The 19,801-nt window shown below is 36.7% G+C and overlaps 1 protein-coding gene across 1 annotated transcript in view; it reads left to right on the forward strand.

Annotated features, from left to right (window-relative positions):
- The window catches only part of HCN1 (hyperpolarization activated cyclic nucleotide gated potassium channel 1), a 400,352-nt gene extending 387,445 nt beyond the window's left edge, over nucleotides 1-12,907 (forward strand). Inside the window, exons 9-10 of the mRNA XM_029941265.1 lie at nucleotides 6,075-6,239; nucleotides 9,369-12,907. Coding sequence (XP_029797125.1) covers nucleotides 6,075-6,239; nucleotides 9,369-10,264 — 1,061 coding nt within the window. The 3' untranslated portion in view covers nucleotides 10,265-12,907. The remainder of the gene's footprint in view (nucleotides 1-6,074; nucleotides 6,240-9,368) is intronic.
- The last annotated feature ends 6,894 nt before the right edge of the window (nucleotides 12,908-19,801 follow it).

The raw sequence follows: 19,801 nt of genomic DNA on the forward strand, positions 1-19,801 counted from the left end.
TGGGGCATACTCTATAATATTGAAATTGAAAATAGTTTTCCAATGTGCCTGTGGGGGGTGGGGGGAGCACTCCTGTCTTTACCCTGTAAAGAAAAAGGAGACTCATACATAATTAAAATATGCTGAGAACTCAATACTTGTGCATTTGATTATTATTTAGAAATTTGTATCCAGACAAAGGGACTTATTTCCACGTATATTTGCACTACAATTTTTAAAGCACTGATTGCACCACTGGGAAATTCCTAGATGAGTTCTCAAAGAGTAAATTGGCAAGAAAAAAATCAGAAAGATTGAAACAATCAACCTGGTCTAGAAAATAAAAGCATAAAATTCTTTAAAAAGCTTACAGCTCTGGAAGATGAACTTGGTTTTTGGGAGTTCAATGTTATTTCATTGTATATTTTGCTTTATGTGTGAAGTCATTCCGAGCACCCAAAAGCAAGTTAATTTTCTACCTAGTGGTAAGAACATTATCTACGTTAAGGAAAATATTATCAGACCTTCTAAGTACTTTCTTCATTATAGACATTGAACAAAACCTGCAATTTATGTACCTGTTGCCTAAAGAAGGAACATAAATCATTTAGCCCATTCTATTACAAAGGGGAGACACCTCACAGCGGAACTAATATTGCATTATCTACAACTTAAGAATAGAACTTGGGGCACCTGGGTGGCTCAGTTGGTTAAGTGTCCGACTTAGGCTTAAGTCATGATCTCATGGTTCGTGGCTTTGAGCCCTGCATCAGGCTCTGTGCTGAATGTTTGCTCAGAGCCTGGAGCCTGCTTCAGATTCTGTGTTTCCTTCTCTCTCTCTGCCCCTCCTCCACTCACACTCTGTCTCACTCTGTCTCATAAAAATAAATAAATGCAAATATATATGTATATATATATATATATATATAAATAGAACTTAATGTGGGTCTTAGGTTTATCCATTATTATTATATACTTATAAACATTTTAAATAATTTTCTTTGGGCTCAAAACTCAAGGTTGCAGTTACTGAGAGGGATACAATAATGTTACTATATAGTTGCTGTCTTTAAAATGTCTAAAACCAACGAAAGAGATAAGTGATATTTAGGAAGCAATTAGAAAATCCAATACAAGAAAATAAAAATAGCAATAAATTAATATGTACATAATTTCTTAAGAACCTAAAGGATAGTATGAGATACAGATGACTACATTGTTTTCTCTCTGTTTTTTAACGAAACCCAAATACACACACATGCACACAGAGTAAATACACAAAAAACAGGACTCTTGTTTTAATTTTTTTAACATTTATTCATCTTTTAGTGAGAGAGAGAGAGAAAGAGAGAGCACGTGGGGGAGGGGCAGAGAGAGAGGGAGACACAGAATCGGAAGCAGGCTCCAGGCTCTGAGCTGTCCACACTGAGCCTGACGCAGGGCTCGAATTCACAAGTGGTGAGATCATGACCTGAGCTGAAATTGGTTGCGTAACTGACTGAGCCACCCAGGTGTCCCAAGACTCTTTTCCCTCAATAAGTGGATCTCTAAAATGACTTAATATGAAGCAAAAATTATTCATAGAGAAGCAACTCTTCCATTCACATATTGAATTTGTAAATTCAGGTCACGAAATCTAAGACTCTTTAATGATCACAAGGTCATTTTTTATGTGGCATTTTTAAATTTTGTTACTCATGGTAGAAACAAAGTATGGAGGCTTTAAAAGAAGGGACTATTTTGAAGTGATTTTCACACTGACCAGTGACTTCCCACTCATCAATGAATATACCTTCATTTGTTCTGTTTCTCAGAAATTACTGAGGAGATGTCAAGAGATAAGGGCTGAAGAGTTTTGCGTTGCCTCCAGAACTGTGATGACATAAAATTTCAGTTGTTTAAGCCAAAAGTGTGTTATAAGAATGCTGGTGGTTACTGGGGCACCTAGATGGCTCAGTCGGTTAAGCATCTGACTTCAGCTCACGTCATGATCTCGCAGTCGGTGGGTTTCGAGCCACACCAGCTCAGAGCCTGGTGCCTACTTCAGATTCTGTGTTTCCCTCTCTCTCTGCCCTTCCCCTGCCAGCTTGCACTCTCTCTCTCCCTCTCTTTCTAAAAAATAAATAAACAGAAAAAAAAAAAAAGACCCCTGATACTTACAAATGAAACTTGAAGGAAAGTCGAGGGAACTTGAATTATATTTATCAAGGACTGTGGCCAGGGAGAGAGCAGATCTCCCAGAAGGACACAAGAGAGGCTCCCCGCTGAGATGGGAGGACTAGAGAGGGTCAAACGAACAGTGAGGGAGAAAACAGGTGACTCACCAGAGGACTCTCTGTCCCTCACTCCACACTGCAGAACAGCCTATAACCACGCATTAAATCTCCTGAAGTTCTTTGAAAGCAGTTGAAGAAGGAAGCTAAAAGAGATGTTAGTGACCCTGGAGTAAAGCCTTCCCAATTCTGGCATTTAAGGAAATATGAGAACAAACTGCCCATCTCTTTGCTCTAAAGAGAAACTCCAAATCAACAAATTATGCCACATCACCAGACTTTTCATCCTTCAACGTGATCAGAGGTCAGTGGATTACCTGAAGAAAGAGCATTAAATATTCAAGGGAAAGATCTAGGCAAAGAGGCCAAAAGAGATAAGAGAAAGAATTCAGAAAACAGAAGGGAACTTAAAATATAAATATTATATATACAAAATATAAAAACAAAAGCCCTTTTTTCTTTTCACATTTACAGTTGTATTGCAATATATTTTACATATATAATTCACCCGTTTAAAGTGTACAATTCAATTTTTTGTTAACTTACCAAATTATGGAACTATCACCGTAAATTGGGCTTAGAACATTTTCATCACTTTCCAATAAGATTCCTTGTGACCATTTATTGTTAATCTCCTTTCCCACGCACTGTCCTGAGCAACTGATAATTTATCTCTATAGATTTGCCTTTTCTGGATACATTGTATAAAAGGAATCATATAATATGTATTGCTTCTTTCACTTAATGTTTATGAAACATACCAAGGTCTGTCCATGTTGTAGCATATATGTGTCATTCACAATCAGTACTCTTACCACCTATTAGAATATAGTAAAAGGGCACCTGGGTGGCTCAGTCGGCTAAGTCTCCCAGTTCGGCTCAGGTCATGATCTCACGTTCGTGGGTTTGAGCCCCGCATCAGGCTCTGTGCTGACAGCTCAGAGCCTGGAGCCTGCTTCCGATTCTGTGTCTCCCTCTCTCTCTCTGCCCCTTCCCTGCTCATGCTCTGTCTCTGTCTCAAAATAAATAAAAACATTAAAAAAAAAAAGAAGATAGTAGACATAGTGGACATCACATCAATAATGAAAGAGAAGAATATAATGAGAAAGGAATAAATTGAGGACAGTAATTTTGGGGAAATCACTAGTCACTGGTTGACATTCCTCCACATCCTGGTTTTGTTGTTGTTGTTTCCTATTCAGTGCACCTAGATATTGATTTTATAACTGAAGTTTTTTTTTAAATAAAAGTTATGCACGATTATAATTACGATTATAATCACTTTTATCATACTGAAATTACAATCTTGTATACTTTTTTTCCTTTAAAAGTCCATGCCCATTCTCCTGTTATCACATTGACTTTAAAAGCTTCACTTTTTGGGGCTCAGTCAGTTAAGCTTCTCACTCTTCGTTTCAGCTCAGGTCATGATCTTGTAGTTCATGGGATCAAGCCCCATGTCTGGCTCTATTCTGACAGCACAGAGCCTGCATAGATTCTCTTACTTCCTCTCTCTCTCTGCCCCTCCCTTGCTCTCTCTCTCTCTCTCTCTCTCTCTCACATAAAATAAATAAATAAATTTAAAAACATAAATAAATAAAGGCTTCACTTTTAATAACTTCCACATAGCTCATCCAGTGGCCATATAATTGGTTATGAATCTTGACTTGTTAAACATTCAGGAAATTCTCACATTTTCAGATGTATAAGTAAGTATGTATCACCATGTAAACAACATTGTTCTAATGATAGACTATTTCTTTAGGTTAGATTGTCCAGTGAAATTCCTGGGTTGAAGAGTATGGATACTTTTTAAGACCTTTATTATATCTTATTGGTTATATTCCATGAGGTTTATAACCATTCTACATGACAACTTGTAAAGATTTGAAAGCAATACTTAGCATTCATACATTTCTCATCACCTTATTCATCAAAATATGCCAATCATAAATTTTATAATATGGCATTAGTACTTTATGGACAACAGGAATTTCATTTGGGGGCAGTGTTGAAAAGTACTTCCTTTTTGTACATTGTTTAGAGTATAGTAGTCAGCAAATTCTATGGTATGATAATATGCTTTATGCTTAAATATTGACCAATATAGATTCATCTTTCTACATACACCTAGTACACAGACACACACTCTCTTGAACACTCCACAATATTATTTATTAAATTTATAACATGTTACCAGCATGAACAACTGCATAACTACTTATTTAGGTGGCATTTCCTAAAATCCTGTCTTCCCATACTGGGTCAGATGTGTTTCTAAACCCTTCCAGAATGCCCACAGTCTGTATTGTTGTTCTTTACCAGATTGCATTTAGATGAACTCTTAATTAAGATTAACTCTTTTTTTTAAACCATTAGCATATAAGTAAAACAAAAGTCGACATTATGTTTGAGTCATATTTCCAGCCCTAACATCAAGTACATAATGTCAACCACATAATTTATTCACAGTGTTTATCGAGATGAACTGAATTTATTGAAGTTCACAAGAGTGTGAATTTAGACTCCTTTCATCCTTACATTAGGAAACTGAGGAAACTGTATGTTTCAGAAATACTTCTGCCATTTCTTTTTTCAAGTTGGTTATATTGAAACTAAATTTTTTAATTGTTTCTATTTTTAAATCAAAGTCTATAAACTTTTTTTTTTTGCCAACCAGCCGCCCCAATGCAACTTTATTTTTTTTAATATTTTATTGTCAAATTGTTTTCCATACAACACCCAGTGCTCTTCTCCTTAAGTGCCCTCCTCCATCACCACCACCTCTCTTCCCCCCTCCCCCCTCCCCCCCAACCCTCAGTTCATTCTCAGCATTCAATAGTCTCTCAAGTTCTGCATCCCTCTCTCTATATTAAAGTCTATAAACTTTAATAAATTTGGGGAAATGAAGCAGAAAATTACCACTTATAGAATGATTCCCTAAAAATAAGGGAATCTGAATTTGCAAATGTTTGCTTACCATATTTTGGAAATCTAATTCTCAAGGAAGAATTCTCTTGAGAAACTGTTGAAATAGAAAGCCACTCTGTGCATTTGGAATATGGTTTTTTATACCAGTCTCATTGGGAATATGCGACCACATAAGGCATACCTGAAACGCATCCATCTGAACACGTGGTCCAGTTTTTCTTGATCATAGGACTTTCTAGACCAATACTTGGTTCACTTTGGTTTCTGTCTATATGCTATGATCTACCTTCCAAACGTCACAAAAATTTTGGCTGATTACAGTTTTTTCCAATACTCAACTCCACCATGTATTTATGATTCCATTTTCTACATTTTTATTGTTATTTTAGATGGGTTGCAAGGAGGGCTGAAAGATAAATTTGTTTTGGCTTTCCATTTGATCTGAAAACTTTAATTGTTTAAAAACAATATTATTTTACGGTTGTGTATTATTAATTGGGTATTTTTGTCACAACAAATTTACTGATAAAATAGAAAATGCTTCCAGGGCGCCTGGGTGACTCAGTCGGTTAAGCGTCTGACCTCATTTCAGGTCAGGATCTCACAGCTTGTGAGTTCGAGCTCCACGTCAGGCTCTGTGCTGACAGCTCAGAGCCTGGAGCCTGCTTCTTCGGATTCTGTGTCTCCCTCTCTTTCTGCCCCTCCGTGGCTCACTCTCTCTCTTTCTCTCTCTCTCTCTCTCTCTCTCTCTCTCTCTCAAAAATAAATTAAAAAAAATTTTTAATGCTGCCAATCACTGATTGATTACACCATGAGACATTTTTTTTTTAATTGTAGGTCTCAGTGGCCTTGGAAAGAAAATGACCAAACAAATCTTTCTTGTTTCCATAGAGATTTGCTTGCTTACCAAGGGACGCCGCACCGCCAGTGTTCGAGCTGATACATACTGTCGTCTTTATTCACTATCCGTGGACAATTTCAATGAGGTCCTGGAGGAATATCCCATGATGAGGAGAGCCTTTGAGACGGTTGCCATTGACCGACTAGATCGAATAGGTATTCTCTTCAGTTTTATTATATTTTTCATGAACAATTAGGTTATGCTTTAGTGAATATGATATTCACTGATATGTTTGCAATCATAAATCCTAAATGCTATCATAAGTTTCCTTTTAATTAGCATAGAAATAGCAGTTAGCTCTAGCCCTATATTTACTATCTAACTTTCTCTTCTAAGTGTTCTGGGTTTATTTAATCATCTCTGTTTTTACTAGCTGCTCAGTCTGATTTCCTCAGTGATATCAATACAGTTTGAATCTTCAGGTAAAACGCAATGATAAAATTTTAGGTAGCACTAACATAGAACTAAAATTATAATAATATGAGTCTACATTACAAACCAAATTTTGCTACAAGGTTTTTAAAAACTTTTTACATGTCAACATTACATTTTTATCTTTATATTGAGAACTGAAAACTTGTACATTTTAATTGAAATGTTTGTAATACAGACTCAAACAGGAAAAGCCTTGATAGCAATGCCCGACATAGATGCTTTCTTTCATAAACGACGACTTATTTTAAAGTCTTTTCTGCTCTCAAAGAAGAATATATAAATTAGACTTTATTAGTTACACTAGTTTAAAGGTTTGGATAATTGCTATAGTAAAGTTAGATCAGATTGGCTTGCTATTAGCTTCCTAAGATATGCTGGAACATTCTGATATCAGAAGGTGGTAAGTGTTTATTCTCTACCCCTAAATCCTCTTTCCCCACCCTACCTTGCCCTGCTCCCTGTCCCTGCTTCACTTTATTCAACTTTCCTAACCTCAGTGTAGATACCACTTGCCTGTAGAATCTCCCCTGACTTCCCACTGCTACTAGGCTGAATATCCTAGGTATGTTCTCCTATCCCTGCCTAGGAATTTCCCCCATCACAATACTACCTTTATTATTGTAAGTGCTCCAACAATGCTAAGATTTGTAAATGTAGAGATCATGTCTAATTCACTATTACATTCACAGTACCTAGTACACAATGAATATTCTTGAAGAGAGGTGGTAGGGGAGGGATGAAGGAAGCAATGATCTCAGAGGAGATGGGGTTGGGATCACTTGGAAGTAAACAAGTGCTTCATTCTTATTAAAGGTAAGGATTTTTGACGGATGTAGTCTTATGTCAGCTTTTCTTGTGCACATTGTATCTTCCTTTCTTTCTATGTAAGTGGTATGACAGAGGCATAAAAGTCTGAAATTAGCTTAGGAGAAGTAAAAGTAGTATTTGGACATTATCATTAGACAAAATGCACATATTAGTAATTCATATTGACAACTTGGGACATAGTGTGGAGAGAGACAGTGCCCATAAAAGTGGGTATTCCCAGAAGCACCTTACTTCATTTGAAGATGACCTCTGTGGCATGTGACTGCTCATGGTGGAGCGAGAGACTAATATCTGAGCACATGAGTGTTTTTCTAAGCCAGCTGGACATCTTTGGAGAAAGCAATAAAATCACACTATTTTAATAGAGAATTTCTGTTAATCTGCTACAGCTTCACTTTCTCACTCATTCCAACTAATTTTTATAAGAAAGTTTGCAATCAATAATACAGGCAATAAAATTGCTAATAAAGCACCAAGCAGTTGCAGTTTTGATCCTTATAAAATTCCAATAGTACATTAAAAAGTATATATTTCTCTATAAGTTCACAGATACTAATTATTACAAAATGTTGACTATTCACATGATCACAAAGAAATATTTTCCTTCTCCATTTTGTGGCACTTGCTTATAAATGTACACCATATGTAGTTAAGGCAATATGCCAAATAAGCATTATATTTATTACTAATATATGAGTTTTTGTTCTTTAGAAAATTAGAACAATTCTGTAAGGAGAGCCAAGTATTTATTTTGGCAGTCATTTAAAATCATAGTTTCAAGCAGCCAAGTAAATTATAACATATATGTCCATTAAAAATATTCCTTCTAACTCTAACTTTATTTAGCAATATGGCAAATGGATTTACTTGGCAGTTATGATATTTATCTGGGTATTATGTTATCAGTGATGTCACCAAAAGTCGCTGATTTTCCTCTTTCATCAACCTCATTTTGACTCTATTGATATTCTGCCGGAGAATGTCTCCTTCCTGCAAAGCCCTCCAAAGACAATGGCGGGAAGGAGAGATAACGCTTACCAAGGTTCTAGAGGGAACTAAGAGCCTGCCATGCACTGTGTCCCTTAATCCTCACAAAGACCTTTCTGAAAAGGAAAGACTATGAAATGGTTCTCATCTTGGCGGTGCATAAAAATCCTTTGAGGAAATTTGCTTTTAAAGTACTGAAATCCGGCCCCCATGTCTGGCTCTTATTTAATTGGTAGGGTACAGAAGACAATCAGTATTTTCTAAAGCTTCATAAATGAGAAAACTATGAATGTATGGTAGAAGATCACTGGTAGGGGGCGCTTGTTGTGCCTCGCGCTTGCACTCACCTAAAGATCTTAGTAAAATGCAGCATCTTGTTCAGCAGTAGGTTGGGGCTTGAGAGACAGCATTTCTAGAAAGCACCATACACGTGACACAGATGCATCTGGTTCTTTTTCCGTGGTTAAGGATCTACAATCAGATTAGCTGTTTTTCTTATTGTGACTTATTGATCACGTTTTCTTGGACACTGTTCTTAACCTTCCCATATCCCATTCTCCTTTTGGGTGAAATAGCATGATAAACACAGCTGCCTCCAAGAGTTGAGGATTAAATAAAATAAACCAACCTAAAGCCTTGTGTAAAGCTCCTGTCATAGGGGGCGTGTCTATTGTCCTTTCCTGACAAAGTAGCTTTAAACTGAAGTTTTGCCTCCAGACCCATCCTGATCCAAATGCCCTTTCTTCTGCCACTTTTCATGGTAGTTTCTCATGTCAGATATGTCCCTTTCTTCTGTAAGATGGTTTTTGCCAGATTACAGACTTGTCGACTTGCATCGAAGGTAAGATTTCCCAGAGATACAGGAAGCAGAAAGGGCAGGAGCCATCCTTTGGTTTGGGTGTAAAGGCGAGAACTTGGCTTTTAAGCCTCTTCTAGGAAACACTGGCACACTCCTATCATCAGGGGCCACTCCCACTTGGGCTTATCATCTGTCATTTGTAGGCTTTCTAAGCGCCTCTTTCTTTCGCTACCAGGCAAGAAAAATTCAATTCTTCTGCAAAAGTTCCAGAAGGATCTGAACACCGGCGTCTTCAACAATCAGGAGAACGAGATCCTGAAGCAGATTGTGAAACATGACCGGGAGATGGTGCAGGCAATCGCTCCCATCAACTACCCCCAAATGACCGCCCTGAATTCCACCTCCTCCACCACAACTCCGACCTCCCGCATGAGGACACAGTCTCCGCCGGTGTACACAGCGACCAGCCTGTCCCATAGCAACCTGCATTCCCCCAGTCCCAGCACACAGACCCCCCAGCCGTCAGCCATCCTGTCTCCCTGCTCCTACACCACTGCGGTCTGCAGCCCGCCTGTACAGAGCCCGCTGGCCACTCGAACTTTCCACTACGCCTCCCCCACCGCCTCCCAGCTCTCGCTCACGCAGCAGCAGCAGCAGCAGCAGCAGCAGCAGCAGATCCAGCCCCCGCAGCCCCCGCAGCCCCCGCAGCAGCCCCCGCAGCCCCAGACGCCCAGCAGCTCGACGCCCAAGAACGACGTGCACAGGAGCACCCAGGCGCTCCACAACCCCAGCCTGAGCCGAGAGGTCAGGCCCCTGTCGGCCTCGCAGCCCTCGCTGCCCCATGAGGTTGCCACTCTCATTTCCAGACCTCATCCCACTGTGGGCGAGTCCCTGGCCTCCATCCCGCAGCCCGTGACAGCTGTTCACGGCCCGGGCCTCCAGGCAGGGGCCCGGGGCACTGTCCCCCAGCGAGTCACCCTGTTCCGACAGATGTCGTCGGGAGCCATCCCCCCTAACCGAGGAGCCCCTCCTGCACCCCCTCCACCAGCAGCAGCTCTTCCGAGAGAGGCTTCTTCAGTCTTAACTACAGACCCAGAGGCAGAGAAGCCACGATTTGCTTCAAATTTATGATCCCTGCTGATTGTCAAAGCAGAAAGAAAGACTCTAATAAACTGAGAATGGTCTCAGAAATTATTTTCTTCTATCTCCTGATAGATTCGTATAGCCTACTATGAAGAGATATTTTAGACAGCTCTGGCCTACATGCAAAGTGTAAAATATATAAATATATATCTACTGTTCAATATCTATCTAAATTCCCAAGAGACGTTCAAAAGACCTGTTTAGCATTCAGTGTTATATGTCTTCCTTTCTTTAAATCATTAAAGGATTCAAAACGTTGTTGTAAGATCATTTATTTTTAACCAACTTTTACCGAATTCCTTTGATATATGTATTTCTCTATTTTATGAAGAGTTCTTGGATTCAATGGAAACAAAACTCTGATTTTAAAAAGGCAACTCGGGTGAGCTACTGAATAGCACCAACCAAATCTTTCATTAGCTGTGTCTCTGCATCTAAATTGTTAATCTTGAATTATGGAGGATTAAATGGCAAATCCCACTTTATAGATCTAAATTGTATTTTGGTGCTTTCAATTTTGAGTTAGGTTAGAACACGCGGTGTGCTTGGCCAGGGGTGGAGACCAGCATCGCCACTGTTCTGAGTATCTCTACCTTCATACCGGCCATTGGTCTTTCAGAGCACTGAGGGGATATTTGTCTTCAGGTGTTATCGGACTTTTACCAAGACTCGATCAATGTTAGTTGTAAATAACTTTTTCAACCCAAATAAAAATAGCTATTCTGTGCTGTATGAAGGTAAAAGTCATCACTTAAGAATTTAGTTTTATTGCTTCACTTCAAAACTTAGAGTTTTAAATTTTACAAAACCTAATTGTGACAGTTATTCAACTGTAATGCAATGGCTTGAAACCTACAATATTATTTTAACCTGCAATGTTTTATGCAAAATTGTATGCTCAATTCTACAAATTGCTTGTATTACACCAAAAATCATTACTTTTCTTCCTTCTTGCCATAATCAAGCATCTGAAAATAGTCCCTGCATGCTTTTTGGAAAAACAAAATAGGTTCAGATCAGTCACTGTAGGGAGAGGCTTACAGTATTTCTTACTTCTAGAAAAGTATAACCATTCATTAATTGCCTATCTTAAAATTCCTATAAGGCTGACTTGGATCTCTGACTTAAGTCTAGAAGTGAGGTTTTCACTTTCATTTAATATTCTTACTATTATTTAAACAATGATTTGTAAACCACAGCTTGATTTGGAGTTGCCAGTGTGTTCTGTGTCTTCACTGTTGGTAGGTGGTAGTTAACCCTGGTGTTAATTTAAATAACTAAATACACTATAGCATCCTGTCTGTTTGAGAATACACACTTGTTCTATGTATATTGTAATAAAATGGTTAGTAAATCTTAAGGCATGTGGTGACTGACATAGCCCTTAGGTAGGAGGATTGTTATATTGAATGTGCTGGAAAATGTACGGACGTGATGACAGAAAGCAGAGGGCAAACTGAATGTGAGCATTGTTTGTTTGTTCATCTGTTTCCTTAACTCTCCATGATCTGTGAACATCTTCTCAAAGAAGTCCCTTAGTAATTATTTGTGCCTAAGGCATCCCACGAATGTGGTGGATGACTGGAACACAATCAGAAGATTCCTAATAACCGACTTCTGTAAATAACCCAAGAGAATGACCTGAAGTGGAGGTCTTCAGCATCTTTGACACTGGCGATACATTAAAGAAGAACTTAACAAGATCACACCTGAAACGGGGCGGGGCCTCCAGATAGACTTGAGGACAGAAAACAAAACAAAGCAAAAACTCTAAAATGGATCCATGCTGCCTGTTATGCCTTTTACGAATATAATACCTATAATACCAAAACGAGTTGTTATGTTTAATTTCTAACAGATCCCAGCTATGTGGAAGTATTCAACAATGCTAATCAATGTAATGTTGTCATTAACATGCTGGCGGGTCAGGAGTGGTGTAAAAAGGGGATTGTTCAGTCTACCTAGATCCTATGGGAAAGCTGCAAGACCATTTACATATCAGTACAAAACTCCTTTATTTTATTAAAATATCGAAAATTCACTTCAATTTATTAAGATCATGTATTGGTCCTTTAAATTATTAAAGGTTTACATTTGATAGCACCAATGGGTTTGGTAGTGAAATATTTTTATATATATAAATTTTTGGTTTTTTATTTTGAGCACTATTGGGAAACAGAAGCAAAATTGAATTGCATGGTCTTTCAGTGCAACCATAAAATTTTTATTCACTTTGTAACAGAATGGACAAAAACACACTAAGGTTTATATGTTAAACTAATAAAATGGTACAGGGTAAATTACATACATATATATGTATGAATATATATGCTTAGATTACAAAAACAAATTGACTCGCATTCCTGTAATATAAAAGTCCATTGCTAGTTGAAAAGTGACCTCTTTTCTCTGTACATAGTTAAGCCCGTAAGTATGGAGTTTTAATCTGTACAGAAAGAAATGTATTATTGAAAAGATTGGTCTTTCTGCGGCTGGGAAAATAGTAGAATAGCTGATTCTTACAACAACTGTATGATCAGGGATGAATTAGAGTATCTCTTTTGTCTTTGCTCAAAGCCATACATATATAAATATATATAAAGATTATTAATAAATTCAACAGAAAATAAACTAAAATCATGAATATTTATTTTATCAATATGCTCTAATCAAACATTTTGTTTTATTAATGAATACTGATTTGCCTCTTTCTACCTTTACATCATAAGATTTCCAAGAGGGCTTATACTTGATAGTCATTATAAAATTAATCAGAGATATTCTATGACTGTAGAGAGAAATGTAAATAGAACATGGGTTTTCCAATTATCCCTGTGTTTTACCTCTTCCCTATGGTACCAGTTGAAGGTTTTTTAATTCTCTGTTCTGTACCTCCTTAATGAGTGGTTGTGGCCCAATTCAAAAACATGGTAATTTCTGTTCTATTAGATTTAGAGGTGAAAAAAAAATCACCTTATATTTTATTCTACAAACCTATTTTATGATACATTGGGCCTTGCAAAGGCTTTCAGTAGTCATAGAACCTCTCTATTCAAGTGGATTTTGAATCAGACTTAAAAGGTTGACAAAGAGTTTATTGCATTGAGTGAAGGATTCTTTGAAAACTGTAAGGGTAAGTGGCAGGAATGGTGATAGATTCTATTCGTCAAATAAACAGCTTGTCTAAAGGTCTCAGTGACCACTCCAGGAGTGAGATTCCCTGACAGATGCCGTCCCACTTTACAAAGGTGGTTATTTTGCCATTGATAAACTTAGAATAACATCTGCAAGACCCTACAAGATACACAGTCTAGTTAGAATAATTCCTAAAGAACTTGGGTAATGTAAACAATAGAATGTGTTTTAAGTTTTACATGTTATTATTTCAAATTCTGAATTATTTAGACTTTAAAATTGAAGTGATCTCCACCATCTTGCAGGCTTACTTTTAAAATCTCCATGCCTTCTTTTTAAATTTAAGGGTTTATATTTGTTAATTTTATAATTGTACTACGTTACTTTGCTTTTATGCATTTTACTTTCATAATTTACAACGTTAAGTTGTTTGAACAAGATTTATCTTCCTTATGCCTCTATCCTTCTAGAATATATGCCATAAAACCTGGGTCTGGTTATTTTGTTCAGATACCCTACACCTGACAAAATTTTATCACATTCTCTGCCTATTTGAAAACTACATTTTCTGTGCAATACAAAAGAAATGTGATCCTTATAGAATAATTGGAGGCTGAGCATCAATGGCTGTTTTGAGTCCTGAAAGTAATGGTCAAAAATTTAAGGAAGTGTGACTGGCTGCAGGCACTTAATTGTTAGCTCCGTTCTATAACTTTATTTCACACATCCTTTTCCCAGGGTAATATGAGGAATAAAAGAGAGTTGATGCTGTCTTCAGTGTTAAGTGTACGTGCTACTGGAATGGAAAACAATGACTTTCTTAAGCAATTTTGATTCTGTTCTTTTTTAAAATGGCATCTATTTTATATTCACTGGCCAGCAATGAAATCAATCATGAAGAGAACTCCTGCTTTTAAAAAGGAACAAAAAAAAGTATAAACCATTTTACCTAAATTCATCAAGAATATCGGAGCAAATCCAGCCAGAAGATCCTCCTGTTTTGGAGTTTTTGACCAAAGGCCACATTCCTTCCTTTCCCAGGGGCAATTAACGTTTCTGTTAATATTTATCGTTTTCTTCTCCATCATTTTCTCTAGAGCTTTAGGGCATGAAAAGCTTGAGCCTTTCTATATAGGAAAAATTTCATGGCATATTCACAAACCTATTGCAAGATGACGATAATTTTATTACAGTTTCTTAGAAGAAGATATTGGCAATTTTGTAATACCTGGCTGCTTCTCAGTTTTATATACTCTCCCAGAGAAATCATTGCTCCCTTTTCCCCAAATTCAAACACGTCCTCTCTCTGCCACTGGACAATCAGATGAGATCATTACCCTACGCAAAGCTAGCACAAGGGTACCATGATTGAAGTCCCTTGCATGGAATTCATAGTGCCAAAAATCCCAATAAGCAAAGCAAATAATATTTTAATGCCATTTTTTTAAATCAAAATTAAGTTAACAAGCAATGATGAACCAGTTGGCATGATCTTAAATGAAGACAAGATCCCACCCCAGACTTTGATGGCCCCTGCCTCAGTTACCTCACTCCTCCCCACCCTGCTACCTACTGAGACTTCAGTGAGACTGAAAGGGCTTTGAAGGGTTTCTGTGGCAGAAGCTTTGCCCTTATTTGTCCCATCACACCTTGAGAATCTTCCCAAGGCTGTATCAAAAGGCCCTGTACATAAGGTTCTGGATTTGTTTCCAAGATTAATGTACTAAATGCCGGAGAAAAAATTAACCTTTACTGACAAAGGAAACCTGTTTTTCTAAAACAGGGATGTTCCTCACAACACAGCTGACTGGGCCCAGCGGCAGCTTGGTGCAGCCGGCCATCATCATAGGCTGGAGAAGAGCAGAAACTGAATGAGAAATACTGTTTTTAAACCTTTTAAACCTTCTAAAGAACTTTTATTATTAGGCCAGAGGTTTTACAGTTTTATGCTTTATCTTCTTATTTTTGTGAAACCAAGACTTCAGCTTGGGTGGATACCTGTTGAAATGTGTGTTTTGTCAAGGTGACAGGAAAAGTCATTTGTGACAGCAAATAGGACACAATAGACAGGGTCTATCAGGACAGAGCCCTGTAGAGAGGCTAGGTCCTAAGGAAAGTCCTAGGTCTGCTAGGTAGGATAATGAGGATGAGAAGCTGGTGGAAATTGCTTGGCCCAAGACAAAGCATAGCAGGGCTGAGGGATAATTTGAGAATTTAAGAGTTAGAACCTGAAGAATAGAAAGGAGTGATGGAATGGTTTGGATTCACAGTGCATAGATTCTCCAGATCTTACTGGAGAATTAAGCTAACAAGCAAAGACTGACAAATGAAAAAAAAAAAAAAGATTGACAAAGATAGATATTCTTTGGAGCTATTTCATTCCTAATGTAGAATCAATAGCCATTTATTACCAAAGGGGAACATCTCTTCATTCTTTATTGTAAATGTTTAAATATCAACATTTGAGCAAAGAATAGCATTTACTTATTCAATTGAACACATCTGAGTTAATATAATTGCTCAAAAGGTAAGGCTTATTTCATGTTTTCATTAGATTTAGATAATTAAATACAAGTAATTCATAATTATTCAGACATGTTTTTTAATAACGAAGCAATTTTACAAAAAGGAAACAAATTGTTTTTTGCCAGGCTAATCATATCTTTCCACAGAGATAATTTAGATTTGTAGAGGCAAAGGTATTTTTTAAACAAATTTTTAGCTTCTCTTAAAGGTATGAGGCTCCTCAGACATGGGAAATGTATTTCTGAAAGAAGAAAGAATATAACTCAAAAAAGCTTGAAAGACAAAAAAAAGTTTGCAAAATGTATTCTCATTTGTTTCTTGTAATGTATTTATCCAAGGCCTTAGTTTCCAAGCATTTCAAAATAAAAGTTGTTTGCCTAACTATTCTCTAAGATCTATTACCAACCTGAGGTGCTACAATTCTATTGAAAATGTGCAGTTCTGAATTGCTCAAAGTATGATATTCTGATATCTAACATAATGAAGTATTTCAATTGAGAATACTAAATAATATTTAATAGCTAGGTAAGGCTTCTATACACTATGTAGCATGAATTCTCCTTATATCTCCATACCAAAGATCAGGGTATATTAACTTCATTGGCTTGTTAACAAACATATTAAAAGATCCAAGTGATTATTGCAGTAATCACCTTGGAATGCTAAACACATATCCGAAAAATACTCGCATGAATCAAATAGGTTTGACTCCCTCAGCAATTCAGAACAGCCTTCAGGACCCTCAGTGAGTTGATATGAATATTCTCAACAGTGGTTTGACTCAGTAATACTAGGTCCCATTTTGGGAGTTAGCCAAAACTCATTTGAAGGATTATCATCTTTAAGAGTAAATGATCTAGTTTAGCATCACTATTTGCAATCAAAAACAAAATGTTATTGTTGTTATGTGTGACCCATAAATTTTGTCTAAAGTCCTTCTAAACATTTCCAAAAGACTGTGTCTTTCTCTCTTTCTCTCTCTCTCTCTCTCTCATTCTCTCTCCCTCAGTCCCATATGATTTCCTAAATTCAAACTCTCAAGAATCTAAAGATTTGTGATATGTGTTTATAAAGGTCTAATAATTTTAAAGCTTTATATCTACCCTAAGTTATTTTTACTCTCACAGAAGAACAATGTTCAAAGCCATCAATCTGGGCTTATTTTGCAGTTATTTTTAAACAAGTGATTATTTACATATGACATTTTATATTTCCATGAAAAAATGACATTGACTTTTAATTTCTCCACATGTGAAACTCAGATAATAACTTCTTAAAATGGTAGCTATAATCAGAGTTTAGTCTTTCTGTAGCTAGGTTATTTTTCTCCTTCACATGAGCTACATAAGCGAATCTTTTACATGATTTTAATTGCTTCAAGCTATGAATGTTGGCAAGTTTCGAGACTTTAGCTAGTTTGTTTTGTTCAAACATTTTCTCAGTTAAATTGATTACAAACATATGTCAGAGCTTTAGTTTAAACTTGACAAAAGGATTCTACATAAGTAAGATTCTTTGGTTTGACCATCATCTTTTAAGAAAATCACTGGTTAAAAAGCATTAACCTCTTTATAAATCTGAATATTAGTTGAGTAAAGAAATATTCTAGTAGAGATCTTAATTTCTTAAAAGTCCCTCAGAAAATTGCTCAAGCATTTTATCATGAATGTTAACTACTTTCCAAGTAGCCCAGAAATATGTCCCAGGAAAAGTTCTGGCCCTCCCAGGTTTGGAAAATACCTATTACTTCTAAGTTATAACATACATTGTAGGAGAGTAAAAGATAACTTGTCCTGCACACATTTTTAAGTGACTTCAGTAGTTCTATCTACCTAAGGAATTTAGTTTCTATCTGCAAAATGTTAGGTGGCTGCAATGACTCATCTAAAGTAATTCCTGCCTATGGTATGCTCTCAACCACAACGTATTTCTTAACACATATGTATTTTGGGCGGGGGAAAAAAACTTGTGAAGTTTCTTGCAAGAGAAGCTGTGACATTTCTACAGGTGCTATTATCTCCAAATCACAAAGTATTTGACAGACTCAAAGGCTCATGTCATATAAGGAGAGGAGACCATGGTTTTGGAAATTTTGAAATTTTATTTTAGGTCAGAGGACAAGATAAATTTCAAGAACTGACCACCAGCCAAAAACAAAGACACAGCACATCTTAGTTTTAAACTGTCCTAGCTTAATCTTTTTTATGTAAATAAGACTTGGATCTGCCCACCTTATCAGACTTATCAGAATTGTTTTAGGATCCACATGGGCTACAAACTCTTGGATTCACATGGAAACAAGCTTTGCTGACAGTACACATTGGAAAAGCAATTCAAGTGCGGTGCATGGAAAGAGGGAAAAATGATACTGAAGGAGATCCAATATATAACTGAAAAGAGCTTTAAATATTCATTGTGATAACAAGGAGTGTCACAGTATTAGTTCTAAAGAACAAAAGGGAGTCGGCATTGAAGAGTTTATGAAGGTTTTTTTTAGAATATACAATACAGAATTTGGTTTATTATAAAGGAGCTGATTTTGATCATCATTTAATTCCAATTCTCTCTTACTTTCCTTCTGGCATGTCTTTACAGAGTCTTCAATCTCATTAAAGAGGTATTTTATGGGCTTTTCTTAACAATGTATTTAATAATCTCCTTATTTGTTATGACAAATCCCCTCAAATAATCGTGTGCTTTTGTTTAGAGTGGAGCTAAAAATGTATGCCTTAAGCAAAGATATGCATTTCAAAGGAAGTCACAAAATCTTCATTAATAACAAATTTTAAAAATGAGGGAGAACCAGTGGGAGAAAGGAGAAGCCATAGGTTATAGGAACTCAGTTTCAAGATACTAAAAATATAGGATACTTTAGGAAGGAGGAAAGTATTGGAAGACAAGACATTTTTATGCTTATACTTTGGAACTAATAAGTTCTGATAAGTCTGATAAGTTACTTCTTAGGCATAACACATTAACAATAGCATCACAATAAATCCTGGGCACTTCTCTTTCAGAAGAATATGACCATTTGGAGAGAGGATGATGTGGACTGAACCAAGAATGTGAAAGGGCCTAAAAATGCCTATTCAGAAATATAAAAATATAAAAACAACCAAAGACAGCTTTCAACCCAGAGGGAAGCAAACTTACTCGTGGACAAAGAGTGGCTCCACAGCAGGAAGGAAATTGCTAGGTGCACAGGGAGGGTTCCTGTTACTACTGAAGAGTGAACAATTGTCAAATTTTTCCAGGACTTAAACATAGGAAGTCCATGAATACTGTGTGCACTCACACAAAATTGCACACTGCCAGAGATACATACCTTCTCATGTACTTACAATAGCACAACTCTTTATGTAAAGAATCTAGTCTACAATCTAGTGGGTACCAATCCCGAGAGTGTGGGTTTGTATGAGGAAAATAAGAAACTTTAAAAATAGTTCTGAATAACTGTATACCAGTATTTACACATTACTTTTTTATTATTTTACTACAAATACCTTCTTATTAGGTTTCATTCATATGACATGTAAGGCATAACAGACTATTTTTTTAACTTGATTCTGTAATGGGGTAATGGAGCTATTGTAAGATATTAGTTATAAAAAGGAGATATTGGTAGGGTTAGGATGTGTAAGGGATTTGTGCTGCACTCTCCGTAGTAGACTTACTGCTGAACAGATATTCTCATTTTTATATGATAGTACATTTTATAATAGAAAATAAATATTTGGGGTTAGGAAGAATAAAAGTAAGAAGAGGCAGTAGCAAGGAAAAAATTTATTAAATTAATTTGGAAAGAACAAAGTATATTCTATTTTCCTACAGGTTTGCCATCAGATTTATAAGATTTAAAATACA

This window comes from Suricata suricatta, chromosome 6, assembly GCF_006229205.1.
Source record: "Suricata suricatta isolate VVHF042 chromosome 6, meerkat_22Aug2017_6uvM2_HiC, whole genome shotgun sequence".
NCBI lineage: Eukaryota > Metazoa > Chordata > Mammalia > Carnivora > Herpestidae > Suricata > Suricata suricatta.